General features: G+C 45.0%; 1 protein-coding gene across 1 annotated transcript in view; it reads right to left on the bottom strand.

Annotated features, from left to right (window-relative positions):
- Nucleotides 1-27,252, bottom strand: part of ASAP3 (ArfGAP with SH3 domain, ankyrin repeat and PH domain 3) — a 98,630-nt gene that overhangs the window by 35,876 nt on the left and 35,502 nt on the right. Inside the window, exons 5-7 of the mRNA XM_087970702.1 lie at nucleotides 25,082-25,156; nucleotides 17,852-17,901; nucleotides 16,405-16,531 (exon numbers count right to left, since the gene is read on the bottom strand). Of these exons, the coding sequence (XP_087826828.1) occupies nucleotides 16,405-16,531; nucleotides 17,852-17,901; nucleotides 25,082-25,156 (252 nt within the window). The remainder of the gene's footprint in view (nucleotides 1-16,404; nucleotides 16,532-17,851; nucleotides 17,902-25,081; nucleotides 25,157-27,252) is intronic.

Genomic DNA, 27,252 nt, shown 5'->3' on the forward strand with positions numbered 1-27,252 from the left:
TCTGTCAGGAAATTTCTCCATAGTTCTAGGTTGGATCTCTTTTTCACGATCTTCCACTCAGTATTTCTCGTCCTGACCTCAGGTGTTGTGGAGAATAGATTGACCCCCACCCCCTGTTCTCTGTGACAGTCCCTCAAGTAACTGGAAGATACTGCTATCATATCACCCCTAAGCCTTCTCTTTGTTAGACAGATAAATTACATTACTATAATATGTATCCTGTAATAGCCATACTGACTAGACATAATGACAACAATGTCTTCAAAATGCCAATATGCTTCTTAGTAAAAGAGATACTGTTGTTTATTCATCATCTAGTCAATTGAAGCCAATTTGTATATTATATAAGGGAAGAAAGGTAGATAACATTAGCATATTGATAAAAAAAAAAATTGAATTAGAAGCCTGGCATCCATACAAGAGGAAAGGGCTTTGACTCTCTTTGTGAAAATCACTGCGTCCATCTCTCTCTATCAACCCAACTCACAGGCCTATCATTTTGAGAGAAAAAACGGATAAAGAGAATATTAGGTATTGTGAGTAAGAGATCTCAGAAGGAAAGTGTCATGCGTATAATAAATGGCTGATAAGCCCGTCCCCTGGATGATTATAAATCCAACAGCTTATAATACAAAGGTGAATTGTGGGCTCACAAGACCTCACAAGGCTCTGCTTCCTTGCTAGATAGGCAGTCCTCGAATCACGAGCACCAATTGAACCCAAAGTTTCCATTGCTAAGCAAGACTTGTGAGTTTTGCCCCACTTTACGACTGCTCTTGCCACAGTTGTTAAACGAATCACTGCAAGTGTTAAACTAGTAAAATAGTTGTTAAGTGAATTTGGCTTCCCCGTTGACTTTGCTGGTTAGAGGGTTGAACAAAGCGATCATAGGATACTGCACCCATCATAAATAAACACCAGTTGACAAGCATCCGAATTTTTGTCACGTGATTGTAGGGATGCTGCAACACTCACTTTTTTCCAATGCAATACCAATGTAGAATAGAATAATAGAGTAGGAAGGGACCTTGGAGGTCTTCTAGTCCAACCCCCTGCTTAGGCAAGAAACCCTATACCATTTCAGAGAAATGGTTATCCAATCTCTTCTTAAAAACTTCCAGTGTTGGAGCATTTATAACTTCTGGAGGCAAGTTGTTCCACTGGTGAACTTCAAATGGTCACTAAACAACTGGTTATAAGTTGAGGGAACATGATAGGTCCATTTGGCATTATGCTTCAGTACAGTCAGTGAGTTATTGTCATGGTTGAAATGAACAAGCTTGTACAATCATGACATCTGGCCAATTACTCTTATTATGTACCACAATATAAGTACTTAGCCTGACCAAGATGCTTCCTTCATATTCTATATCCTTTCCTGAAATAATCTCTCAGAAGCATGAATGTAGAAATATCACTGGAGATTCTCAGTCATCCAGGTCTTAGTTGTCCCAAAGGTGGGACAACTTTTCAAGAGGCAACTGGGCTTTCTTGTTGTTGTTTTTTTAAGATGTTTCACTTCTCATCCAAGAACCTTCTTCAGCTCTGGATGAGAAGCAAAACATCTTCAAAGAAAAAGAAGAAAGTCCAATTGCCTCATGAAAAAGCAGCTTTTTGGCTAGAAATATCAGTGACACTGATATATGTAGTCCAGGATGACTGTAGAAGTATCACTTATGTCAAGTTTGTAGAACATACCACATTTTATCACTGTATACATTGTACTCCTTGTTTTCCAAAGGCTACAGAGTACAATTCATTTTTATTGTAATTTTTTTAAAATGTAAAGTGCCAAGAGTCACTGAAAGTCGGGCATTTTTTAAATGGGGGTAAATAAGCAAACCAGTAAACATTGTGCAGATTTTCCCCCTACTAGTTTTCATTCAGTTGGCCGTTAGATATACAATCCCTTTAGAGGTGCTATTCAGCAGGTTCTGACCAGTTCTGGAGAACTGGTAGCAGAAATTTTGAGGAGTTTGGAGAACTGGCAAATCCCGCCTCTGACTGGCTCCACCCCACCTATTCTCCGCCTCCCGAGTCCCAGCTGATCGGCTGGGTCTCCTTTTGTTGCCCTGCACAGGAGAACGGAGCTGGAAAGCAGGTTAGTAGGGTGGGGAGGGAATAGGGATTTTACAGTAACCTTCCCCTGCCACGCCCACAAAGCCACACCCACAAAGCCACGCCCACAGAACCGGTAGTAAAAAAAATTGAATCCCAGCACATGGCTTCCCATGCTTCAGTTAAATCCTAATGGAAAACATGGAGAGGTGGATTTTTACCTGGAGGCGTTTTAAGATTGAAAAGTTTAGGGTAACTAGGGAGATTTCAGAGCATGGCATGTCATGTAACAAAAACGACATCCATGGAAGGTTCCGCGACTACCGAACCTTAAAAGAACCACCAAGACAAATTAAAAACCAAACATTGAACATTAATGTTACAATCCCTTGGTGCTTGCGGCTTTCATCCGAATGCTCAGCTTTCAATGCGTCAAAATTGCCATACAGTCTTTCGCAAAATCGGGATTCATTTTCCCACAGTAAAATACATTCTCACGGACATGTGGAGAGAGAATCCATGTCCCATCTGGTCACTTGAAAGACGCCAAGTCTTGTGAGCAATTTCAGAGTCGGACACAGCCTCCAGTGGTGCTTCCTCCAGGCACCACAACTTCCCTTCCCTCTTTAGAATTCAACCAAATGTTTCGGCTGGGGGAAGATTTCACAGTGACACAATGAGAAAAAAAAGAAAAAGAAAAAGCATTCAGCAAAGCTTCTGCCAGATGCCATCAAATGGGGGTCTCGCAGAAAATCTGACAGGCAAGACTCGTAACATCCCACAGAGGGGAGTGTTGGGTTTTGAAAACGCTTTCTGTACAACAGAGCTTTGCACGCCAAGACAGCAACAATATTTATGTCCTTCGCTGTATTCCAGCCAACAGTGTGACTAAATAAGAGTCCAGAGAATTGGAGATTCAGAAATATTACAAACCAGGATCAAGCCAAGCAAAAGGCTAAGGGAAGGGGAGGTATGTTTGGGAAACTGACTTATTAGCATGGACATTCAACAGCTCTCATCTGCATTCTACTGTAGCATTTCTTTGGAGGAAGGCCACTACAGTATAATTTTGTTTAAATCTAAACATATGTGATTGAGTTCTTGGGGATTTAAAGCTGAGTGTATGTGTTGAATGCATAAAAATTTCCTTGGTTTGCAAAAGCAATCAGTGGCCAGGCCAACTCATTCATATGAGAATCAGCCCCAGATACGGCTCATTGTATTACTCATTTATTAGTACTGACATTAATGCTAGGTAGAGAACTTGGGTCTGCATTTCTTTAAACCAGCTGCATCCAATCTATGGCCCAGGGACCGCATGCAGCTCTGGAGAGCTAGTAATGCGGCCCCACAAGATCATAAACTTTTAACGTTATGATATGATTTATATACATGAACTATATTATATATTTCATATGCGGCCCAAGACAATTCCTCTTCAGTCAATGCAACCCAGACAAGCCAAAAGGTTGGATAGCCATGTTTTAAACACTTCTCACTATTCTGGATCGAAATGGATTTGCTGTCAACCTCTTTCTCAGGAGGAGGGAAATGTAATGGTGTTTTTGCATTTATTTAATAAAGGTGTGCAAAGTCCCGTCACTCATTGTAACACCCCTGTCTGTGGAGTTCTGTGGTCAATTTGGCTTCCGAATAAAGGGAAATGTACATGTCCCTGGTTAATGTTGTAAGATGCAATCTGGGTCAGTCACTGAGACCAGAGGTTTAGTCTTCTGAGCTTTTGGGTTCAATCAATCACAATAGAGCTGGAAGAGACCTTGGAGCAGGGGTGGTATTCTACCGGTTCGGCCCGGTTCTACCGAGCCGGTAGCAGCAATGAACAGCGGAGACCAAACCGGTTCTCTCTACTGCTCTGCTGTTGGGTCCACTCACCCACCTGGGCTCCCATACTCACCTTTATCCTCTGCTTTTGAAGTGCAGCTGCTTTGAGAGTGCAAGCTTGCAGGAGTTGGAACGCCTCTGTGCCTGCACAAGTGTGTGTGCATGTGCACAAAGCAGGGATGGGATTCTACCAGTTCGCACCTATTCACTAGATTACCTTTCCTAACAAGCAAAGTCATTGGGGAAGCCCTGTTTCTCTTAATAACCATGTTACTAGGATTTAATCTGGGTCAATCTGAGCTTTTGGATTTGTGCTAGAGCCCATCCAGGGGTGGGATTCTACCAGTTCGCACCTATTCGCTAGAACCGGTTGTTAACATTCTAAGTAGTTTGGAGAACCGGTTGTTAGAAGAAATTACTGGCCTAATCCTGTAAGGAAGGCAGGAAGGAAACATTCTGGTGTTGCTTACAGAAACTGCCTCTCCGTTAACCCTTATTACATTCTTGGCAGGGACTAGACTTCCTGTCTCAGGAACTTCTCTGGAGTTTTTTCTCCTCCTTTGCTGGTACTTTGCTTGTGTGGAGTGACCATTCAAAGTTACAATGGCACTGAAAAAAGAGACTTATGACCCTTTTTCACACTTGCGACTGTTGCAGCATCCCCACAGTCACGAGAGGCCAGGCGAGGAGATGCATGCTTCGATGTGAGTGATGTTGAGTTGGCCACACCCAGTCAATAACATGATCACCAAGCCATGCCCACCCAGTCACATGACCACCAAGCCACATCCACCAACTAAGCCACGGCCACAGAACCGGTTGTTAAAAAAATTGAATCCCACCCCTGGCGCACAGCATGCCCACTGAACTGGTGGTAAAACTTTTTGAATCCCACCACTGCCTTGAAGGTCTTCCAGTCTAACTCCCTGCTCAAGCAGGAGACCCTATACCAGGGGTCTCCAACCTTGGCAACTTTAAGACTTGTGGACTTGTGGAGCTTGCTGGCTGAGGAATTCTGGGAGTTGAAGTCCACAAGTCTTAAAGTTGCCAAGGTTGAGACCCTGCCCTATACCATTCTAGACAAGTGACTGTCCAGTCTCTTCTTAAAAACCTCCCAGCGTTGGAGCATCCACCACTTTTGTAGGCAAGCTGTTCCACTGGTTAATTGTCTTCCCTTTTAGGAAGTTTCTCCTTAATTCCAGGTTGCTTCTGTCCTTAATTTCCACCCGTTGTTTCTTGTTGTGCTGGAGCCCATCCTCAGGGAGCTTCTCTCTACCGGAATGTGTGAGTATACCTAGAATAGCCCAAAGCACACATTCCGGTAGGTAGAGAGAAGCTCCCTGGGCTCCAGCATGAGTCCAAAACTCAGAAGATTAAACCTCTGGTCCCAGTGACCACTAAAGGGACATGGTGGCTCAGTGGCTAAGACGCTGAGCTTGTTGATCAGAAAGGTCGGCAGTTCGGTAGTTCGAATCCCTAGCGCCGCGTAACAGAGTGAGCTCCTGTTACTTGTCCCAGCTTCTGCCAACCTAGCAGTTCGGAAGCATGTAAAAATGCAAGTAGAAAAATAGGGACCACCTTTGGTGGGAAGGTAACAGCGTTCCGTGCGCCTTCGGTGTTTAGTCATGCCGGCCACATGACCACAGAGACGTCTTCGGACAGCGCTGACTCTTCAGCTTTGAAATGGAGATGAGCAGCGCCCGCTAGAGCTGAAAACAACTAGCACGTACGTGCGAGGGGAAGCTTTACCTTTACCCAGTGATCAACTCAGATTGGAACCTGCAATTTGGCTTCCAAAGGTAAGAATTCAATCTCAAGGGCAAACATCACAAAGGAACTCCATGAGGCTGCTTCCTTATTGGTGCTATATAATGCTTGACTTACAGTGAGTTGCTTAGTGACCGTTAAGTTACAAGGGCCCCAGAAAAAGGTACTTACAACACAGGGTCAAAGTTCCACCACCCCTGCCCTGCATCAGCTTATGACAGTTTGAGTCCTCAGCAACCAGCCCACATTTATAGCTATAAGCAGTGTCGTGTGGTCACGTGACCAAGATTTATTATGGTTTCTGGCCAAAGAAAGCCCATTCCAGATAATGGTTCGGTTAACAACTGCAGCATTCGCTTAGAAATCATTGTGATTCATTTAATGACTGCCCCCCCCCACACAAAATGTGATAAAATTAAGTGAATCACATCATGACCAAGTTAATGACTGACACTACTTAATGATCATAATCCTAGGCTCAATTATGGTCATAAGTCAAGGACTACCTGTAGTTTTCATAGAGGCTAAGTTAGAGAAAAGAAGAAAAATTGAATTCGTAGAGATCTCCCAATTTGGAAGAGAATTTCAAAAGACCGTTGGCGGGCACCTGCCTTTAGCATATATCATACCTTTTGGTATATGGTTTTTGTGTAGGGTTGTGTGTGTTTGTGTGCATCCATTGTTGTCTCCTGGCAACTGCTTTTCTTAAGAAAAGCAACTGCTTTTTGCAAGATTTTCAGAAGTGGTTTACCATTGTCTGCTTTCCAGGATGGTAAGAACATGATTGACCTAAAGTTACTCATCTAGGATCATGCTTAAAACAGTCTAGAACCCAAGGTTTTGTCATGCCCCTGTCGGAATCTGATTCGGAGGGACAGGGAGTGGGAGTGCGGCTCCGTTGGCTGTGGAAGAAACTGGGGAAGGGCAAAGTCCAGCTGGGCAGAGCAGGGGAGAGGTACAGCAAGGCAGAGGGAATTCAGAGGAAGATCCAGGCCCACCCCCCTCTTCATCCTAGGGCACGCAGGGAGGAACAGAGAAGGGAGCAATGTGAGTTGCGTAGCTTGCGGGGGAGGAAAGGGCCCTGATTCTCTTCATTAGCTGCAGCTGGGAACACAGTGTTTAAAAAGGGAGTTTGTGCACAGCAACTTGTTGGAAACAAATTGTGAGTTATCTTGTTTTGTCAAGGCTTATCTGGGTTCCCAACTGTGTGTGTTTTGCTGGCCTTTCAATTCTGCAATTCCTTCTCCTGCCCTGTCTAGTTCATTGCTGCAACGTGGTTTGTGTGGATTTTTATTTACAGTTTATGTGTACTTTGTTTTCGGACTGAATTTCCTCCACTTAAAGACTGTTCTTGGGAGAGTTTTTTCTCTAGCCGAAGGTAACTGGACACTGGGGGCAAAGTTGGAGGTATTAAAAGGCCTTTTTTTTAACTTATGTGACCGTGTTGCCTTTGTGCCATCTCCCTGGGTCATCACAGGTTTCTTGTCTGATACCTCAACCACTACATCAAACTGTCTCTCTATGATGGTTCTGCCATCATTTTTACCTTTTTCTTCTGGATTCTCACCACAACCCCATGAAGTAAGATCAGCCTGGGAAGGAAGAACTGCTCCAAAACCATCCCGTTACCTTCTTGGCTGAGAAGGATACCTCTCCTGGGAAGCCCTTTATGCTCTGGGCCAGGTATTTCATAGCCTTGGCAACCGGAGGATGTGTGGATTTCAACTTGCTGGCTAAGGAATTCTGGGCGCTGAAAGCCACACATTGTAAAGTTGTCGAGGTTAAGAAACATTGCTCTAGGCCAGCCATTTTGTTATACAGCAAGAGGAGCACTGAGTTTTCCCACTTTTACTTAAGATGGCAACTCCTTCCCTGATTCCTCACTGTAGGCAAATCACAATCCATAATGTGCTTTATTTCATTTTCGCTTAGGGCACTGGATGCAATACATATTGAAGAATTCAATGGTCTGTGGTTAACTGCTGACCATATTGCATTTTACGGTTATTGCCAAGGCTAAAAAGCATACAGCTGAGCCGGATCACTGCAATATAATTTGTTGTTCCTAGTTTCCCTTGAAAGGGGATGTCATAGATGTTGAAGAAAGCCATGCCAGAAAGGAAGGTTCTAGAAGAGGATAATTCTGCACTACATGGGCCAGCCAATGGCCTGGCTCAACCTACCAGTGCTTCCTACATTTCAATGCGATCTGAAGGATTTTATCTGCCCTCATTATAATCATTTGTTTTACAGTCAGACTTTTTATTCATTTTTATTACTCGGCTTCCCAAGAGTCGCCTCATAAGAGAGGGTCAATAAAAACTTAAATAAATAAACAAATAAAATCACTTTCCCTGTTGTTTACAGAACTAATTTTAAATCTGGCCTTAAAGCAGGCGTGTCCAACCCCACAATATAGTAAAAGTTTACATAGAAAGTAAGTTTGTTATTTATCCCATTATATATTTTATACGCGGCCCAAAACGATTCTTCTTCCCTCAATGCAGGCCAGGTAAGCCAAAAAGTTGGACAAAGCTTTGGTTGAACAGTAGGTGGCAGCACGCAACCACCCATATCTCAACTAAGCAGGTCAGGCCCAGTTAGGATCTAGATCCATGATGGGGAACCTATGGCAAGCGTGACGGAAGTGGCACGCAGAGCCATTTCTGCCAATATGCAAGCTGTCGCCCGGAACTGATCTACTGTGCATGTGTGCGCGCGCCACCAGCCAGCTGATTGTTGGGTATCTGCTGCACATGCGCAGGGGGAGGCATGCACAGGGAGATGCAAGCACATGCGCAGGGGCTGGGGCGTGCATGGGGGGTCACACACGTATGTGCAGAGGCACGCTGCATGGGGCGGTCACATGTGCATGTGCAGGAGGGGGGGGGGGTTGCACGCTCATTGCATTATGGGTGCAAGTACTTCCATGTGTGCGCCCTGTCAGCATGCGATGACAAAAAGGTTAGCCATCGCTGATCTAGATGAAAGTCGTCCAATGAAAATCAGGACTACAGACTAGTCCAGGGGTCTCCAACCTTGGCAACTTTAAGACATGTGGACTTCCACTCCCAGAATTCCTCAGCTGCTGGCTGTGGAATTCTGGGAGTTGAAGTCCACAAGCCTTAAAGTTGCCAAGGTTAGAGACCCCTGGACTAGACCAAGCCTGAAAAATATGCAGAAAATGCCAATCATATACCACACCTGTATTACTGCCAAGGAACATATGTCTATGAAGTTATTAAAGTTGAGATTTTACCCCATTTTGTCCCAACCTACCATCCACCTCAGATGTGCTGGAACTACTAGTCCTAGAATCTATAACCAACATGCCCAATGACTGGGAATTTTGGGAAATGTAACCCTCTTAGCATGTGCTACATGAAAGAAGGCTGATATATACCCTACTCTTCTATGGTTGGACTCCATTAGAGTTCATGTATGGCCTCCCACTGGAATGCCTTTCCCATCTGCAAGATCCAGCTTCCCTTGCACTCATCTCAATCATTTGGGAGAGTCAGCCAGTTCAGTGCAGTGGTTAAGGCATCAGGGCTAGACACCAGGAGACTAGGAGTTCTAGGCCCATCTTGAGCATGAGGTCAGTTGAATGACCTTGGGCAAATTCCTATCTCTCAGCCCTAGAAAGATGGCAATGGCAAACCACCTCTGAAAAACCTTGCCAAGAAAATTGCAGGTAAGTGTCTAAGCAGTCTCCAAGAATCGGACATGACTGAACAGAAGAAGAAGAAGAAGAGAAGAGGAGGAAGAGGAGGAGAAGAAGAGGAAGAGGAAGAGGAGGAAGAGGAAGAAGAGGAAGAGGAAGAAGAGGAAGAGGAGAAGAAGAAGAAGAAGAGGAAGAGGAGGAAGAAGAGGAAGAAGAGGAAGAAGAAGAGAAGAAGAAGAAGAAGAAGAAGAAGAAGAAGAAGAAGAAGAAGAGGAGGAGAGGGGAGGAGGAGGAGGAGGAGGAGGAAGAAGAAGAAGAAGAAGAAGAAGAAGAAGAAGAAGAAGAAGAAGAAGAAGAAGAAGAAGAAGAAGAAGAAGAAGAAGAAGAAAAAATAATCATTTGGGGGCTGGTATGTTTGGGGAACCAGCCCTTTTTGAAAATGTGTATTAATGCTGGAGATGGTTACCCAATCACACCTGAAGAAATAAACGGCTGGGAAAGGCTGATGACACGAACGAAGCAATCCAAGATTGAACTTTTATCGTGCGATTTCTACAGGCAAAGCTCTCTGGAGGAGCCTTCTAGCAGATCACTCAACACTGCTTTTCCCAGATTTGCTGCAACTACAACTTCCAGGTGCTGATAATACTAGGTTGGGGAAAAGCTGTTTCCAACACCAGACTCCAAGAGAGAGGTTGATCTCCGTCAAGTTCCTCTCTCTGCCCTCCTAAGCTGCAAGTGAATCCTTGAGAGCTTCCATGTGCTGTTATTTATTTAACAGTGAAGCTATTCAAAGAGATGACTCACCCTCTGGCCCAACCCCAAGCCTTCCACAGAACCCAGAAGAAGGAAAACACACACACACACACACAAATGGAAATCACCACCGCCTGGTATCACAAAACTCTTTAACCCTATCCAACTCCTGCAACTCTTCCCTAGCAGCCACAAAAGTCATTCTTCTCTTTAACTTCTATACAGAGTTGGATCACTTCCCTTGAGTATCTCTTTAAAGCCAAAACATCCATTAAATCTCCATCAGGCAAACAGTACTATTATGAGAACTGGGAATAGTCCCCTTTTCTCTGATTAACACAATAAACCTTTATCATGAAAACACATCTAAAAGCTGCATTCAACTAATTTCTCACTTGCTGCTCTGATAAAGGTAAAGATAAACGTTTCCCCTGTCCAGTCCTGTCTTACTCTAGGGGTCAGGGGTCATCTCCATTTCTTAGCCAAGGGAGCCAGCATTGCCCTAAGACTCTTCCGTGGTCATGTGACCGGCATGAGTATACACTGAGGTGCACAGAACGTGGTTCGCTTCCTCCAGAAGTGGTACCTATTTATCTACTTGCTTTCAAACTGTTAGAGTTCAAAAAAAAAAGCTGGAGCAAGTAGCAGGAGCTCGCCCCAGCACTTGGATCTCAAACCCAGACTGTCAGCTTTCCAGTTGACAAGCTGAGCATCTGTTAACTGCTGAACCATTGTGCCTCCAATTTGATCTGATATTTTAATAAGCTCTTCTCACGTGAAGAACTACCACTAAACAAACTAGCCTTGCTAAAGGCTCAGAATTGTGCTAATTTTGTAAAAAGAGGCTTTTCCCGCCACAGTGGTTAAAACGACCCATTTTGTATTTCCCACAATGCATCAGAGCCATGCTAACGGGCATTCTGGGAAATGGAAATCTGCCCCTTCCCACAGCAAGACTGTTGACGCGCCACGATAAGGGACCGGTTGGTGGGTGTGATGCATGCAGGACTGAGGAGAAGATGCCACGTCACAGCGGCAGGACCGATCCTGCAAACATTCTCAGGTCTGGATGTTGGCTTTGTTCTCGGTTGGGGATTGGAGGAGGCCGAAGGAACTTGCATAGGAGGAGGGCTTCTAAGTGGGGTGGACTGTAGGGTGGGTGGTGTTTAGGGGAAAGACGTAAAAGCAGCGCTGATAGGCAAAGCTCCCAGTGCTAGCTTTATATGTGACTCGCTGTCTGTTGTTGCTGCTTTATTTGCAAACCAAGGTGGATTAAAAGAAACCCTGCAACTATGTGAGTGTTCTGAGTTCTTTCTCGTGTCTGCGGGAGTCAGCCATCGGCATTTTGTATTTCCCACAATGCACCAGAGCCATGCTAAAGGGCATTCTGGGAAATGGAAATGTACCACTTCCCACAGCAAGGCATTCTGGAAACTTCCCACAAGCTGGTAGGTTTGAAAGTGGCAGGTGTTGACGTGGGCATATCAGTACATTAGAGAGAAAGTCCTTTCAGATGGAAAGCTTGTTTGCTATCTTCAGAGACAGTGAGATCTTTTGGCATTGACTATGTCATTCTTTTGAAAGCATTTTTATGCCCGTTGGTTGTCATCGGGGAGTGCAAAATGCTTTGAATTCCAAACACCCTACTTTGAGTACCAATCAATCACCCTGCTTCATATTCAAAAGACTGAGTGGAAAATAGGGTGGTTTCAATTATTCTGGAGGAGTTTTAAGCTGAATGTATAGCATTTTGCATTTGAAACGCTTCTAAAACTATCAAAACAGTCTTTTTCGTGCTTGAAATCATATATTTCTGAGCCAGATTTTTTTCCAATTCAGATCCCTTCTATTTAAAAGGAGACAGCAAAAATTCTAGCACTTTTTTTTATGGTTCTTATAAATTCAGTGGACAATTCTTAAAAACTGTTTGTATTCAGTTCTAGTTTTAAGTGTCTACATAACTCCAGAACAATTATTTTTCTTCTGCTTCACCCATTAACTAATGTATAGGTTACTCTCAGAATTCCTCAGCCAGCATGCTGCTACAAATACAGGTTGGGTTAGGGTTAGGGTTAGGGTTAGTGACCATTCAAAATTACAACGGCACCGAAAAAAGGAACTTATGACCATTTTTCACACTTATGACCACGGCAGCATCCTCTCATTTACATTCAGATGCTTGACAACTGGTTCATATTTATGACGGTTGCAGAGTCCTGGGGTCATGGGATCCCCTTTTGCAATCTTCTGACAAGCAAAGTCAATGGGGAAACCCTAGTCACTTTAATAATGGTGTTACTAATTTGGCAACAAGTGTGTGATGACCCGTAAGCTCTCAAAATAACTTCGAACCCAAAACATATATTAAAGTCCAGTAAAGCCTTCAACTTAACTTCACTATTTTATTAGGCACAGTTTAAAGTCACAAAAGTAAATAATGAGGCAAACAGAAAACCAAAACAAACCGCATTGATGAGAGTCCCGAAGCAAGCCAAGATAACTAATCATAAACTCCAGGAAAATAACCGAGAAAAGTCCATGGGAAGAACACCAGCAAAGATAAACCTCTTTCAAGGTGAACACTGAATTGACTCCTGCAAATTCTAACTGCGCAGTTGCAAACTTCTATACATAGCTCCCACCTGCAAGCCACGAGGAGGATCATGGTAATCTCCTCTTGAGTAGACCTCGCTTTTCCCAGATCCTCTCCTCCCTGCATGACCTAGGATGGAGAGGGGATGGGCCTGGATCCTCCTCTGACTGCTCAACCGGCCTCTGCCCTTCCCCAGCCTCCTCCATCACTGCTGGAGCCACACTCCCACTCCCTGTTGGCTGTTCCTCCTCTTCCTCAGAGTCAGTCTCCACCAGCGCATGACAAAGTGATTCTCTTAATGAATGGGGAAGAAAAGCCGTAAAATGGAGCAAAACTCACTTAACAAATTTCTCACTCAGCAACGTAACTTCTGGGCTCAATTGTGGGGCTACCTGTATTTGACTTACAAACATGCAACTAGCAACCATGTGAAGTTACAACAACACTGAAAAAAGTAACTTATGACCATTTTTTACACTTATGACTGTCACATCATTGTCAGCGTGCAGATGGTGTCATCACCATTTGTGACTTTCCCAGCTGGCTTCTGACAAGCAGAGCCAATGGGAACAGCCGGGTTTGATTAACAATGATTTATTGAACAGCTGCAGGAATTCACTTAACAATCATGGGAAGAAAGGTCGTAAAATTGGACGCAGCTCACTTAGCAATTGCCTTACGTAGCAATGAAAATCCTGGCTCCAGTTGTAGTCATAAATTGGGGGCCACCTGTATATGTATATGAGGAGACAGGATAGCAGTCTTCCAATATTTGAGGGGCTGCCACAGAGAGGAGGGAAGGGGTCAAGCTATTTTCCAAAGCACCTGAAGGCCAGACAAGGAATAATGGATGGATACTGAAAAACCTAGAAAGAATAAGAAATTTTCTGACATGGAGAGCAATCAACCCATGGAACAGAAGTTGCCTTCGGAAGTTGTGGGAGCTTCATCACTGGAGGCTTTCAAGAGGAGACTCAGCTGCCATCTGTCAGAAATGGTGTGGGGTCTCCTGCTTGGGTGGGGAGGTTGGACTAGATGACCTACAAGGTCCCTTCCAACTCTGTTAATCTGATGTATGATGAGTCTTTTTTTCACAATAACTGTACCTATTTACTTTAGTCTATCTTGTGTGCAATAGCTCGGGCAGCAAGCTGAACAAGTCTCAACACATAGACCAAGCAAGGTTTTGTAAACCACCAGGAAGTAGCCTTAATGTGCACAGTATACACAACACTTAGCCTATTGCAACAGAGAGAGACAGAGACAGAGACAGAGAGAGGGAGGGAGGGAAGCAGGGAGGGAGGGAGGGCGAGAGGGAGGGAGAGGGGGAGCAGGCTGCTTGGCCTAAGTCAAAGTCCTTTTTTTGGCAATACTACATATCAGGTGCTCCCTGTAAGTACACACAAGTCATTCTGCACTGCAAAGCAAATAGGATTTGCAGAATGCAATTTAAAAAAGGACATTTGCCACAGAGAAAAGGGAAGTGACTCAAGCAGTGTTGGTTGTGAGATCCAATCATCTAAATATTGGATTGGTTATTTAATCAAAAGAGTTCATACACTTTTGGGAAACTGTGACTTCATGTGCAACAGATTGGGAGAAGGCCAGGAGCAAGCGAGGAGGGTATGCGCAACAACCCCAAAATGTTTCCAGCTGTTTGGATGCTATCCAACCAAAGAGGCCAATTTACCATTAGCCTGATTGCATCTCCACCCTTTGTCCCCCATCTCCACTAAGGTCTTTTGCTAAATACAGTCTCAGCTAGCAAATGGTATGGATACGTCCATACCTTCCACCCAGGGGTGGGATTCAAAAATTTTAACAAACGGTTTTGTGGGCATGGCTTACGTGGTGGGCATGGCTTGGTGGTCATGTGACTGGGTGGGCATGGCTTGGTGGTCATGTTATTGGCTGGGTGTGGCCAACACAATATCGCTCACATTGAGGCACGCATCTCCTTTCCTGGCCTCTCATGACAACAGTCGTAAGTGTGAAAAACGGTCACAAATCACTTTTTTCAGTGCCATTGTAACTTTGAATGGTCACTCCACACAAGCAAAGTACCAGCAAAGGAGGGGGAAAAACTCCAGAGAAGTTCCTGAGACAGGAAATCTAGTCCTGCCAAGAATGTAATAAGGGTTAACGGAGAGGCAGTTTCTGTAAGCAACACCAGAATGTTTCCTTCCTGCCTTCCTTACAGGATTAGGCCAATAATTTCTTCTAACAACCAGTTTTCCAAACTGCTTAGAATGTTAACAAGCGATTCTAGCGAATAGGTGCGAACTGGTAGAATCCCACCCCTGCTTCCACCGTAGCCAAGACTGCCTACCAACTACAAGTCAATGGCCAGCAATTTTGTGGGCATCCAAAACAGAGATGGCAAGACAACATCAACAAAGCTGTATAAGCTGTGGGCCTGCGCCCTGGAGACGCAGCTGACCGTGCAAAGTGGTGTTCAATCAGGGCTGGGCTGCTGGGGGTTCGCAGGGCTTTGGGAGAGCCCCTAGCTAAGATTCTGTGCAGTTCGGAGAAACCTCCAATCCCACTCCTGAACCCTCCACCCACCCTGCCCCTCCCAGGAGTCCCCACATGGCCCATTGTGGATGCAGGGCAGGGCAGGGTGCACGCGGAGGCTCAGGGAGGGTGAAAAACGGGCCTCCCGGGAGTTCAGGAAGCAATAGCAATAGCACTTAGACTTATATACCGCTTTATAGTGCTTGACAGCCCTCTCTAAGTGGTTTACACAGTCAGCCTAATGCCCCTAACAATCTGGGTCCTCATTTTACTCACCTCAGAAGGACAGAAGACTGAATCAAACCTTGAGCCGGTGAGAACTGAACTGCTGGCAGTTGGCAGAATTAGCTTGCAATACTGCATTCTAACCACTGCGCCAGCATAGCTTTTAGAATCCTAGAGTTTCTCTACTCATCTCTGCAAGTAGAACTAAAATAACTAATTAATTGCTCAGTGACTCTGTCGTGACAACCAAAATCTGCCACTTGAGGAAGCTGATCCCCTCTGCCTCACAGCAGGGCCAGCCTTGTCTGCTCTGCTCCAAGTGGGACTCTTCCCCAATACCCACTGATGTGGCTGCTATGCTATACAGTCCACGGGTCTTCAAACTTGGCAAGTTTAAGACTTGTGGACTTCAACTCCCAGAATTCCTGAGCTAACATGACTGGAGGAGGAATTCTGGGAGTTGAAGTCCACAAGTCTTAAAGCTGTCAATTTTGAAGACCCCTGCTACATGCAGTGGGAAGGAAGCTCCCATTGAGGCCAAGTTTCTTCCCATATCTAACAACTCAGCTGTTATGTGTGAAAAATAGCAATAGCAGTAGCAATAGCTCTTAGACTTATATACCGCTTTATAGTGCTTTATAGCCCTCGCTAAGTGGTTTATAAAGTCAGCTTATTGCCCCAAACAATCTGGGTCCTCATTTTACCCACCTTGGAAGGATGGAAGGATGAGTCAACCTTGATCCAGTTAGGATCAAACTCCTGGCAGTGAGCAGAGTCAGCCTGCAATACTGCATTCTGACCACTGCGCCACCACAGCTGCACCACCAAAAATCACTGCAGGGTCACCAAAGTGTTAACAAGTTTGCTGTTGACTGTAAGCATGTAGATGGGTTGCCTATTCAGATGCAACAAAGTTATTTGCTGGACCGAAAGTTCTTTTCCACCACAAAAAGAACTTGTGACGTGACTAGAAGCCATTTCCTACCTCGCACATCTGCAGCTGGAAAGTGCGGCGTTCCTTCTGCAGGTCCTCCGTGATTTCGGTGGCCGAAGGTTCAGTCTGGATGACTCCAGATATCTTGGCTCGCTCCTTCTCCTTCTCCAGCTTTGCTCTAAGGCAACAGAGAATCCCAGAGGTAACATGATAGACAGAGTTGGATTAATTTGTGAGGTACGAATGGTGTACGGGGAATTCTACAGGTGGTTGTGGCTGCAATCTGTCTGTAACTTGCAGTCATATTTTAATACAGATTGCAATGCAGGGAAACGCCTTAAGGCAGGGGTCTCCAACCTTGGCAGCTTTAAGACTTGTGGATTTCAACTCCCAGAATTCCTCAGCTAGTCATGCTGGCTGGGCAATTCTGAGAGCTGAAGTCCACAAGTCTTAAAGTTGCCAAGGTTGGAGACCCCGGCTTTAGAGATTCTGCTGGAGGGTATGAGAGTTGGAATTATTCTTCTCCTTAGTGGGGGAAGTTTTTGCCTAGGTCTTTTTCAACTTTGGCAATGTTCAGAAGTGTGGACTTCAACTCCCAGAATTCCCCAGTCAGTGCTGGAAGTCCATACACCTGAAAGCTGCCAAGGTTGAGCCAAGCTGGCTTTGGTGTATACAGCTTAACATGCAGCTGCTTTCGAGCCTGTATGTACAAAGCCAGATGGCTTTCAGGTGTATGGACTTCAACTGGGAGTCCCACGCTGTCTGGGGAATTCTGGGAGTAGAAGTCCACACATCTGAACATTGCCAAGGTTGAAAAAGACCCTAGGCAAAAACTGCCCAAGGAGGAGAATAATTCCAACTCTCAAACCCTCCAGCAGAATCTCTAAATCAGAGGTCTCCAACCTTGGCAACTTTAAGATTTGTGGACTTCAACTCCCAGAATTGCCCAGCCAGCATGACTAGCTGAGGAATTCTGGGAGTTGAAGTCCACAAGTCTTAAAGTTGCCAAGTTTGGAGGCGCCCATCAACTACTCCTTACAGCAGTTGGCTTTTCTTTCCTGAGGATTGCATGGCTGCTTTCTGGAATCGCAGTGCCATCCTGAGAAAATATGTGGCCTTGGTGAGGCCTATAAGTGCCTGTCTACAACTTCTTAATCAAAGTGTGTCTCCAAGGATTGGCCCTGCAGCTGCAGAAGACAATGAAGCAACCCCGGAAAAAAAGAAGCAGCTGCTTTAAGAAGTGACTGACAGAATCGAGGTGAGCTCCAAGTGTTCTTCAAAACATGTCTTGCTTTTGCGATCCGTAGCACTTGAACCACTACGGCCAGGAAAATACCAAATAGCCCAGAGGCACGTTGTAAAGGACAGTCTCGTTGGCTGGCTGACCCAAATCCCACAACCTCCCTTTCTGGCTTGTCCACAACAAAACACTTTTGTTTAGGAGAAGATGGAAGAATCAATCCGCTCCTGCCAGAGGCAGTACGGGTTGGTTACTCACACTTTGGTCTCGTAATCCTTCCAAGCCTTTTCAATTTGCTTCTTGGAATCCTGCCCAGGGAAAGAGAAGAAAGGAGAAGGAATCAGCAAGGGAGTCACTGGAGGGTAAGAACACGCCCACACAAGCACCCACATCATTGGACAAAGTTCCTCCTGCCCCCCAAACCTGCAAACACATATCGATCCCTGCATTGAGGGCTGATATTCGAGCCATCTCCATGGGGACTGGAGGCTGGAAATCTGAGTTTCTCAGGCACCTTCAGAACAATGAGCCACGGTAGTGCAGTGGTTAGAGTGCAGTACTGCAGGCTACTTCTGCCGACTGCCGGCTGCCGGCTGCCTGCAATTTGGCAGTTCAAATCTCACCAGGTTGACTCAGCCTTCCATCTTTCCGAGGTGGGTAAAATGAAGACCCAGATTGCTGAGGGCAAGAGGCTGACTCTGTAAACTGCTTAGAGAGGGCTGTAAAGCACTGTAAAGCGGTATATAAGTCTAAGTACTATTGCTAATAGCAATAGCACTTTAGGCTTATATACTGCCCCATAGTGCTGTCTACCTGGGTGGTTTAAAAAGTAAAAGCATTATTTGCATATTAACCCCCCAACAATCTAGGTGCTCCTTTTATTGACCTCGGAAGGATCATGGAAGGCTAAATTCACCTGGAGCCCCTGTCAGGATCAAACTTCAGAGTTTGCCTGCAATACTGCTATTGGCCCATGGAGAAGATAGGTTTAGCAGCCCTATAGCCAGATGTTTGTCCAAAGAAGTGTGATGTTGGAGATAATAAGAAACTTTATTATGGTCATAGACCAGCAATAGACAAGAATGATCACTGTTTACAAAAGTGTTAAAAGATAGTACTAATAATAATAGCGGATAGTAACATCCATGGTAATAAAATACATGGTCTTAAACAGTTTGGATCATGCCCTCGTTTACATAATTGAATCGTGGATAAGTATGTTGTGTAAATATACTTTCTCTAAAAATTGTTAGAGATATCTACAAAAAAATGGTGCAAGTAGACATTAATTCTGTAACCGAATTTTTCCTTGTGGTCATTGCAGCAGTACAGAAATTTTGCTACTGGATGCACGATAGCTGGGTTTGAGTCCCGGAGGAGATAGTCTACATAAAAATTGTTTACCCTTCCTGGTAATCTGTGGTAAAGGGAGAATATACATTGGCCTATAAACTCTGTCTAACTCACAGTATAATAAAACATGTGTGATATCTTCTACTTCTCCTTGACCACATATACGTACTCATTCCACTATTAGGGCTGATGTTGGTGATAGAAGAAACATGTATTAGAAAAAGTCTAATAAAGTAAAAATCTATTTGGGGGAGGGGGAAATAGAAGAAGTTTAAAAAGAAAAGTGAGCTCTTATTCAATATTCTAGCATCAGTGCTTATTGCATTCCTCAGAAGACTAAAAAATGAATTTATCTTCAACTACTAGGTGTTCCTCTGGAAGCAACTTGCATGTTTTTCTTTACTGCATTCCCTCCCCCCTTAATATGGTGTCCACCATAACATTTATTCCAATGTTTAATTACAGGAATTTTTCAGGTCAAGCGTGGATAGGAATAATAATAAGAAGTTGATCCCAGAAAGGGCCAAAGTCAACATTAAATGCAAGATGCTTCTTTTGTTGGCTCTGTTTGTGATGAGGTGGGAGAATTCCTTTCTGGTTTTCAGCATCTTTTGCACAATTCTGGAAAAAGATGTGACTGCTTTAATGAGTCATGCACAGCTGCTACAGTCAGAGCCCTGGGTCTCAAAACACCTCTTTCTGAGTCAAATCTTTTAAAGCATTGCACAGCACGAATGCATAAAGAGTTAGACTTTTCAATTGGAACGTAACTTCTGGATATAGAGCTGCATCTCCGTAACTTTCTTGGAAGCCAGATGGAAGGTGTTTAGCATTGCCTTTAATCTGGTCTCCCTTCCAAGTATTAGCCAGGTTCATCTCTGCTTAGCTTTTGCAAGACTAGACGAGGTCAGCTAGATCATTCAACAACCAAGATGAACTAGCCAGTTGTAAAACATTTCTAAGGAAAAAGATCAATCAGTTATAAGATTTTCTGATGAGCTTTGGTAGATCAGGCCCATGGCCAGAGGTGGTATTCAGCAGGTTCTGACCAGTTCTGGAGAACCAGTAGTGGAAATTTTGAGTAGTTCAGAGAACCAGCAAATCCCACCTCTGACTGGCCCCGCCCCCATCTATTCTCCGCCTCCTGAGTCCCAGCTGATCGGCTGGTTCTTCTTTGGTTGCCCTGCACAGGAGAACGGAGCTGAAAAGCAGGTTAGTGGGGTGGGGAGGAAATGGGGATTTTGCAGTATCCTTCCCCTGCCACGCCCACCAAGCAACGTCAACAGAACCAGTAGTAAAAAAATTTGAATCCCACCACTGCCCATGGCCCATCTAGTCTAGTATTCTGTGTCTCACTTACACGGGATTATTATTATTCTATATACACAGCAATGTGAAATCACAACTGCTGGGTTTTTTTAGCTGGTGTTGGCCTTTGTACATACTGAATTCTTCTCAAGAACCTAGGTTGTCCCAAAGTATTGGTGCGGTACATATGCAGATCCAAGTCCTTCCAATGTCGTTTCCCAGAATTCAGCATTAAGGTAAGTTGCCTTTCGCTCACTAGTTAGCAAAAAGATAAAGGTTTCCCTATCCAGTTGTGTCCGACTTTAGGGCGCAGTGTTCATCTCTGTTTCTTGGCCAAGGGAGCCAGCATTGTCCAAAGATAATTTCCATGGTCGTGTGGCCAGCATGGCTACATGCCAAAGGCGCATAGAACACTCTTACTTTCCCACTGAAGTGGCAGAGGTGGTATTCAGCAAGTTCTGACCAGTTCTGGAGAACTGGTAGTGGGAATTTTGAGTAGTTTGGAGAACCGGCAAATCCCACCTCTGACTGGCCCCTCCCCCATCTATTCTCCACCTCCCAAGTCCCAGATGATTGGCTGGGTCTTCTTTTGTTGCCCTGAACAGGAGAACGGAGCTGGAAAGCAGGTTAGTGGAGTGGGGAGGGAATAGAGATTTTGCAGTATATCCTTCCCCCAGGAGTAGGATGGGAATGGAGGTTTTACAATATCCTTCCCCCGCCATGCCCACCAAGCCATGCCCTCCAAGCCACGCCCTCCAAGCCACGCCCACGGTAGTTAAATTTTTTGAATCCCACCACTGTGAAGTGGTACCTATTGATCTACTCGCATTTGCATGTTTTCAAGCTGCTAAGTAGGCAGGAATTTGGGACAAGTAATAGGAACTCACCCCCATTGCGCAGATCTTGGGGTTTTGAACTTAGGCTGTCAGCTGAGAAGTTCAGCATCTTTCATTGCTGAGCCATCGCACCCCACTAGTTAGCAAGCAACCTTTAATGCCAGTAGCCATCATGTCCTGATACTCTATGAATCTACTCACGCTCCTTTTAAAACCCAATAGACCTCTACCACAACAGACAGCGGTGAATTCTGCAATTTAATCACAAGCTGAGTAAAAAGTATTTCCTTTAATGGTCGCGAGTCTCTTTGACATCTGCCAACAGACCGCTGGACAAGAGGTGGTCAGAAATCTCACTCAGGTATGGCCCAATGCTTGCTTGTTTAGTGAGGTAAGCAACCTTTTTAGATCTATTATTTCCCACCCAGCCTGCTTTGCTTAATCCACTGTGATCTATTAAGTCCTACTGATTGGCAGCCCCCTAAAAAAAAACAACCCACAGCGCTACTAAAGAATCGGTTCCTTAGAAACAGCACGCAGCGAACTATTTGATGTGAAGAAATGGCCTGTAGCAATGAGGAAAAAATCTTTCCCTCTGCCAGAAAATCAACACCACAGAAGGGCCCGCAAAGAAAACAGAAAACTGAGTGAGCCTGTTTTAGGGAACAAAGCGGCTTTTCCTGTTTAGCCAGTTTACAATGGATTAGGCATTGGGCGGGGGGAGAGAAAGCAGAGAAACACAGCAAGAAAAGGAAAACACGAGCAGCATTGGTGCTTTATTTTAACTGTGTGTACCCACATACTGGCAGCCATCGTTCAAACCCTACAGAATCATGGTCTGTAGATAGAGCCAGCGTGGTATGCAACTGCAGAAGCTTGAAATGAAATGAAGTGAAGTGGAAAAAAGCAAGTTACCAATGAGTCTGGAAAATCTCAGAATGGATGGGAACTTAACAAAAGCGACCTGAGCAAAGCAGCATTTTCTATTGCCATGAAATGAGCCTCTATTCTTGCCCTATCTTTATGTTGCAAGAGCTGTTGTAAGCATTTTTGCTAGCAGGGATAAAAACCCCCAAGCTTTCCACAAACAAATAAACATACAGAGACCAATCATGCCGAACGGGTTGAGAAATTTATATCCGTTTGCTGCAAAGGTGCCATTTTCTTAAATCAGAAGTCACGGTGTCCCTTCAACCGAAATTCCAGTTAAAGAAATAAACTTGCAATCTGCCGATATTTCCAATGCCATAGTATGGAATGAGGTAACTAAAAATAAGCAGCCCCTGCTGTTACTATGGCCACCTGCAACCTGCTTCTGAATATAAATACATAAATTAAAACATAAATAAATAATCATGCATCTAAGGCAAGTCCCATGTGGAGTTTAATAGTTAGTTTCTCCCACGGAATTTCAGAAGACAGCTAAGTCTTACCAGACATGATACGATAGTTTTGCACAATTCAGTTTAATGGGCACCTTTTTACTGTGCTTCAATTTTTTAAAGGTTTGTTTTTAATGACCTTCCTTTTCCACGATATCAGGGGAACTGATAAAGTATCTGAATAGCACTTTTTTTTAAAATCAAGCTAAGTCACAAGCTTAAAAAAACACAGGAACTCATCTGCTGATGTTTGCAATTAAAGCATCGTCGTGAGTTCAATATATCTTTGCATGAACCAAGGTTATCAGTTCAGGTAGTCCCCGACTAAAATTTCTGTTGGTAAATGAGACAGTTATTAATTGAATTTTGCCCAGTTTTACTACCTTTCTGGCCACAGTTGTTTAGTGAATAACTGCAGTTCATAAGTTAGGAACATGGTTGTTAAGTGAATCTGGCTTTTCCCACTGACTTCGCTAAATCAGAAAGTTGCAAAAAGGGATCACTGACCCCAGGACATTGGAAGCATCATAAATACAAGCCAGTTGCCAAGCAACTGAATTTTGATCAGGCGGCCACGGGGATGCTGCAAAGATTTGTTAAGTATGAAAAATGGATATAAATCATTTTTTTCAGTACCGTTGTAACTTTAAGTGGTGACTGAATGAACTGTTGTAAGTCAAGGACTATCTGAAATGTTTTCTCCCGGGGTGGCTGATTACAACCTCAGTTCGTGACAAAACGCAAGCACTGTTGAGCCCCTTGGGGCAATGTTGGTGGAGAAGGAATGAAAAAAAAAAGGCCAAAATGATGTCCCCCAGCTATATGACTGGAACCCCACACGTTTTTATATGCATATTACAGTGCACATAAAGAAGGACAGGGCTTTGATAATGCAATTGCAATCATCATCTTGATTTGTTTTGACAGTCTCCCAGCACACATACATATACCACAAACACACACAAGCTATCAAATGGTGCATTAAGGCAACCATCCTCCGTCAAGGATACTTCAAATATATGCCATTTAGCATAGCAATAGCATTTAGGCTTATATAACACCCCATAGCACAAGGGTGTCAAACGCAAGGCTTGTGGGCCAGATCCAGCCCGCCATGTGGTCAGATCTGGCCTGTGGGGCCATCCTAGAAAATGTAAGGGGCCGGCCAGTGTGGTTCAGCCCGGCCTACCCAGTTCAAAGGGGAAACATGCCAGTAGTTTGGGGAGTGGTGTCAAGCTGGCCACACCCACCGAGTCGGCCACGCCCACCCAGTCAGCCACAGCCAGTGAGTGGTGTCAAGCTGGCCACGCCCACCCAGTCAGTTACACCCACCCAGTTGGCCATGCCCCCCCATCCCCTCTCCCCCCTGAGGTCAACCACAGTCCTGATGCGCCCCTCAATGAAATTGAGTTTGACACCCCTGCCATAGCACTTTACAGCACACTCTGGACTGTTTACAATCTCAGCATATTGGCCCCCAACAATCTGGGTCCTCATTTTATGGACCTCGGAAGCATGGAAGGCTGAGTCAACCTGGGCCCCCATCAGGATCGAACTCCAAGCTGTGGGCAGAGTCCGCCTGCAATACTGCACAAGGGTGTCAAACGCAAGGCTTGTGGGCCAGATCCAGCCCGCAATGTGGTCAGATCTGGCCTGTGGGGCCATCCTAGAAAATGTAAGGGGCCGGCCAGTGTGGTTCAGCCCGGCCTACCCAGTTCAAAGGGGAAACATGCCAACAGTTTGGGGAGTGGTGTCAAGCTGGCCACACCCACCCAGTCAGCCACGCCCACCCAGTCAGCCACAGCCAGTGAGTGGCGTCAAGCTGGCCACGCCCACCCACTGCACCACCAGGGCTCTCTCAAATATTTGTCTTCCCACCCCAATTCCAAGCCTGCTGTGATGACCTGGGGCATGGCACAAAGGTAACACAGTCAAATAAGCAAGAAGAGTCTCTTTAATACCTCCAACTTTGCCCACAAAGTCCAGGTTACCTTCAGCTGGAGAAAAACTCTCCCAGGAACAGTCTTTAAGTGGAGGAAATTCAGTCCGAAAACAAAGTACATACAAACTTTAACTAAAAATCCAAACAAACCACGCTGCAGTAATTAACTGGACAGGGCAGGAGAAAGAATTGCAGACTTGAAAGCACAGCAAAACTCACACAGTTGGGAAGAAGCCAGGAACACAGATGAGCCTCGGTGATGCCACAATTTGCTCCCAACAAGTTGCTGTGCGCAGCTTCCCTTTTTAAACACTGTGTTCCCAGCTGTAACTAATTAAGGGAATCAGGGCCCTTTCCTCCCCTGTAAGCCATGCAACCCATGTTGCTCCCTTCTCCGTTCCTCCCTGCGTGCCCTAGGATGAAGAGGGAGTGGGCCTGGATCTTCCTCCAAATTCCCTCTCCCTTGTTCTACCTCTTCCCTGCTCTGCCCAGCCGGACTGCACTCTTCCCCAGTTTCTTCCACAACCAATGGAGCCATACTCCTACTCCCTGTCAGCTGCTCGGCCTCCCCCGCGGAATCAGATTCCGACAGGGGCATGACACCTGCATTTCTCCCCCAGGTAAAAGATTCCCAATTCCTTAAGAGAAAAAAAATATATCAACCTACCAGTCGGGTGTCCTTCAACTGCCCTTTCAACAGATTGTCCAGAGGAAAGGAGACTATGTTGTTCAAATTCTGCACCTGGAAAAAGACGAAAGAGGAGATTTGCTTACACACCTCAAAACAAAGCAAAAGCAATCTTGAATTATTATCAAATCTGACCATCAGTAATTTCTTATATCCAATTTGCAAATGGCTGAAAATAATCCCAGTTGGTAGAGAGAGAGAAAAATTACTGTTAAATTCAAAACAGCATTGAAAGCTACAGTCAGATGAGCAGCAAGAAAATTCTGTACAGCCCTTCTCAAACTGCTTTGTATTTAAAATAATAACAATTAAATAAACTGCTGATCGTAATGATGGAAAAATCATCCAAATACTACAGACAGTCTTCAATTTATAAGCATTCATTTAGTGATCAAGTTTCAGCACGATGGTGCTGAAAAAAACGATTTACAACCAGTCCGCACATTGATAACACATTGCAGCATCCCAAGGATCATGCAATCGTGATCTTGGGCCCTTGGCCACCAGCTCATATTTACAATGGTTGCAGCATCCCGGGCAGAGGTGGCATTCAGCAAGTTCTGACCAGTTCTGGAGAACCGGTAGCAGAAATTTTGAGTAGTTTGGAGAACCGGCAAATCCCACTTCTGACTGGCCCCGCCCCCCTCTATTCTCCGCCTCCCGAGTCCCAGCTGATCGGCTGGGTCTTCTTTGGTTGCCCTGCACAGGAGAACGGAGCTGGAAAGCAGGTTAGTGGGGTAGGGAGGGAAGGGGATTTTGCAGTAACCTTCCCCCAGGAGTGGGAAGGGAATGGGAATTTTTGCAGTATATCCTTCCCCTGCCACGCCCACCAAGCCACACCCACAGAACGGATAGTAAAAAAAAATTGAATCCCACCACTGGTCCTGGGGTCACACAATTGCCATTTGCAAGCTTCCCAGCTGGCTTCCCACAAGCAAAGTCAATGGGGAAGCTGGCAGGGAAGGTTCTCACTTAATGACCATACCACTTAAGGACAATCGTTCCAGTTGTGGTCATAATAAAGGACAACCTGAATAGATTTCAGCAAAGCTTTTTTGTGTGCAAGTTTCAATATGAAAAAGATGTGATGCGGGCCATAAAAGCTATAACAGCTTCCCTTCCCTCTATGGTGAGAGAGGCTCTTTCCCTGTTCCAGAATTTTTGGGACGGCCTCAGAAGAATGTTGGCAGTTGAATCCTGCCACAAACCACCTTTCCTGTTCAGCCATGCAGGCAGGCAGGCAGCCCTTCCCCAAAGGCCACATTCTAAAAACTGGAGATTCCCAAAGCTGCAAATCAAGAGAGGCCAAGAGATGGAGAAATCCTTTCGATTCAGCCAAGAAGTCTGAAAAAGGCTGGAAGATGAAGCCACACGGCAGCATCCAAGCCTCAAACTAACCTCCATTGGAAGCAATGGGTTTGGAAGAGGAGAAGAATTGGAGGAAGGGGTGGCAAAGCCATCATCCTCTGAGCCTAGATGGATGGTGTCCCCCCCCCACAATTTTGTTTTAGGCAAAGCCATCATCCTCTGAGCCTAGATGGCTGGTCCCCCGGCCCCCACCAATTTTGTTTTATGTTTTTAAAAGCGCTACCCACAGGCTTGAAATAAACAGAAGCTGTGGGATAGCTTTGATCAGGTACAGATGTGCTGGAGACGCTGCTAGAGAAAATCAAAGCCTCCATCTGAAACTGGCTTTTCTATTGAGCAAGAAAAATGTGGAGCATGGGTATCCAAGGACCATCAACCCGGGCCATGAAAATGGCATATATTCTATAATGTGCCACCCCGAAATCATAACATACAGCTCCCTCGGCTTACAATTTGGACCAGAGTTTTTCTGTTGCTAAGCAGGGTGGTTGTTAGGTTTGCTGCGCCTGATTTTACAACCCTCTTCCGGTTGTTGTTAAGTGAATCCTAACAGTTATTAAGGGAATGAGGTGGTCGTTAAGCAAATCCAGCTTCCCCCAGTGACTCTTGTCAATAGCCAGCTGGGAAGGTCTCAGATGGCAACCACATGACCCCAGGGATGGTGGAACCATCACAAATGCATGCCAGTTACTGAATCATGTGATCTGGAAATGCTGTTTATTTTATTGTCATTGCACCTCGTACAACAAAATTAAATACCATCTTCAGTGCACATTATGACT

The sequence above is a fragment of the Notechis scutatus genome, chromosome 8 (genome assembly GCF_049901735.1).
Source record: "Notechis scutatus isolate UNSWTSFEM ecotype Mainland chromosome 8, rNotScu1.2, whole genome shotgun sequence".
Lineage (NCBI taxonomy): Eukaryota > Metazoa > Chordata > Lepidosauria > Squamata > Elapidae > Notechis > Notechis scutatus.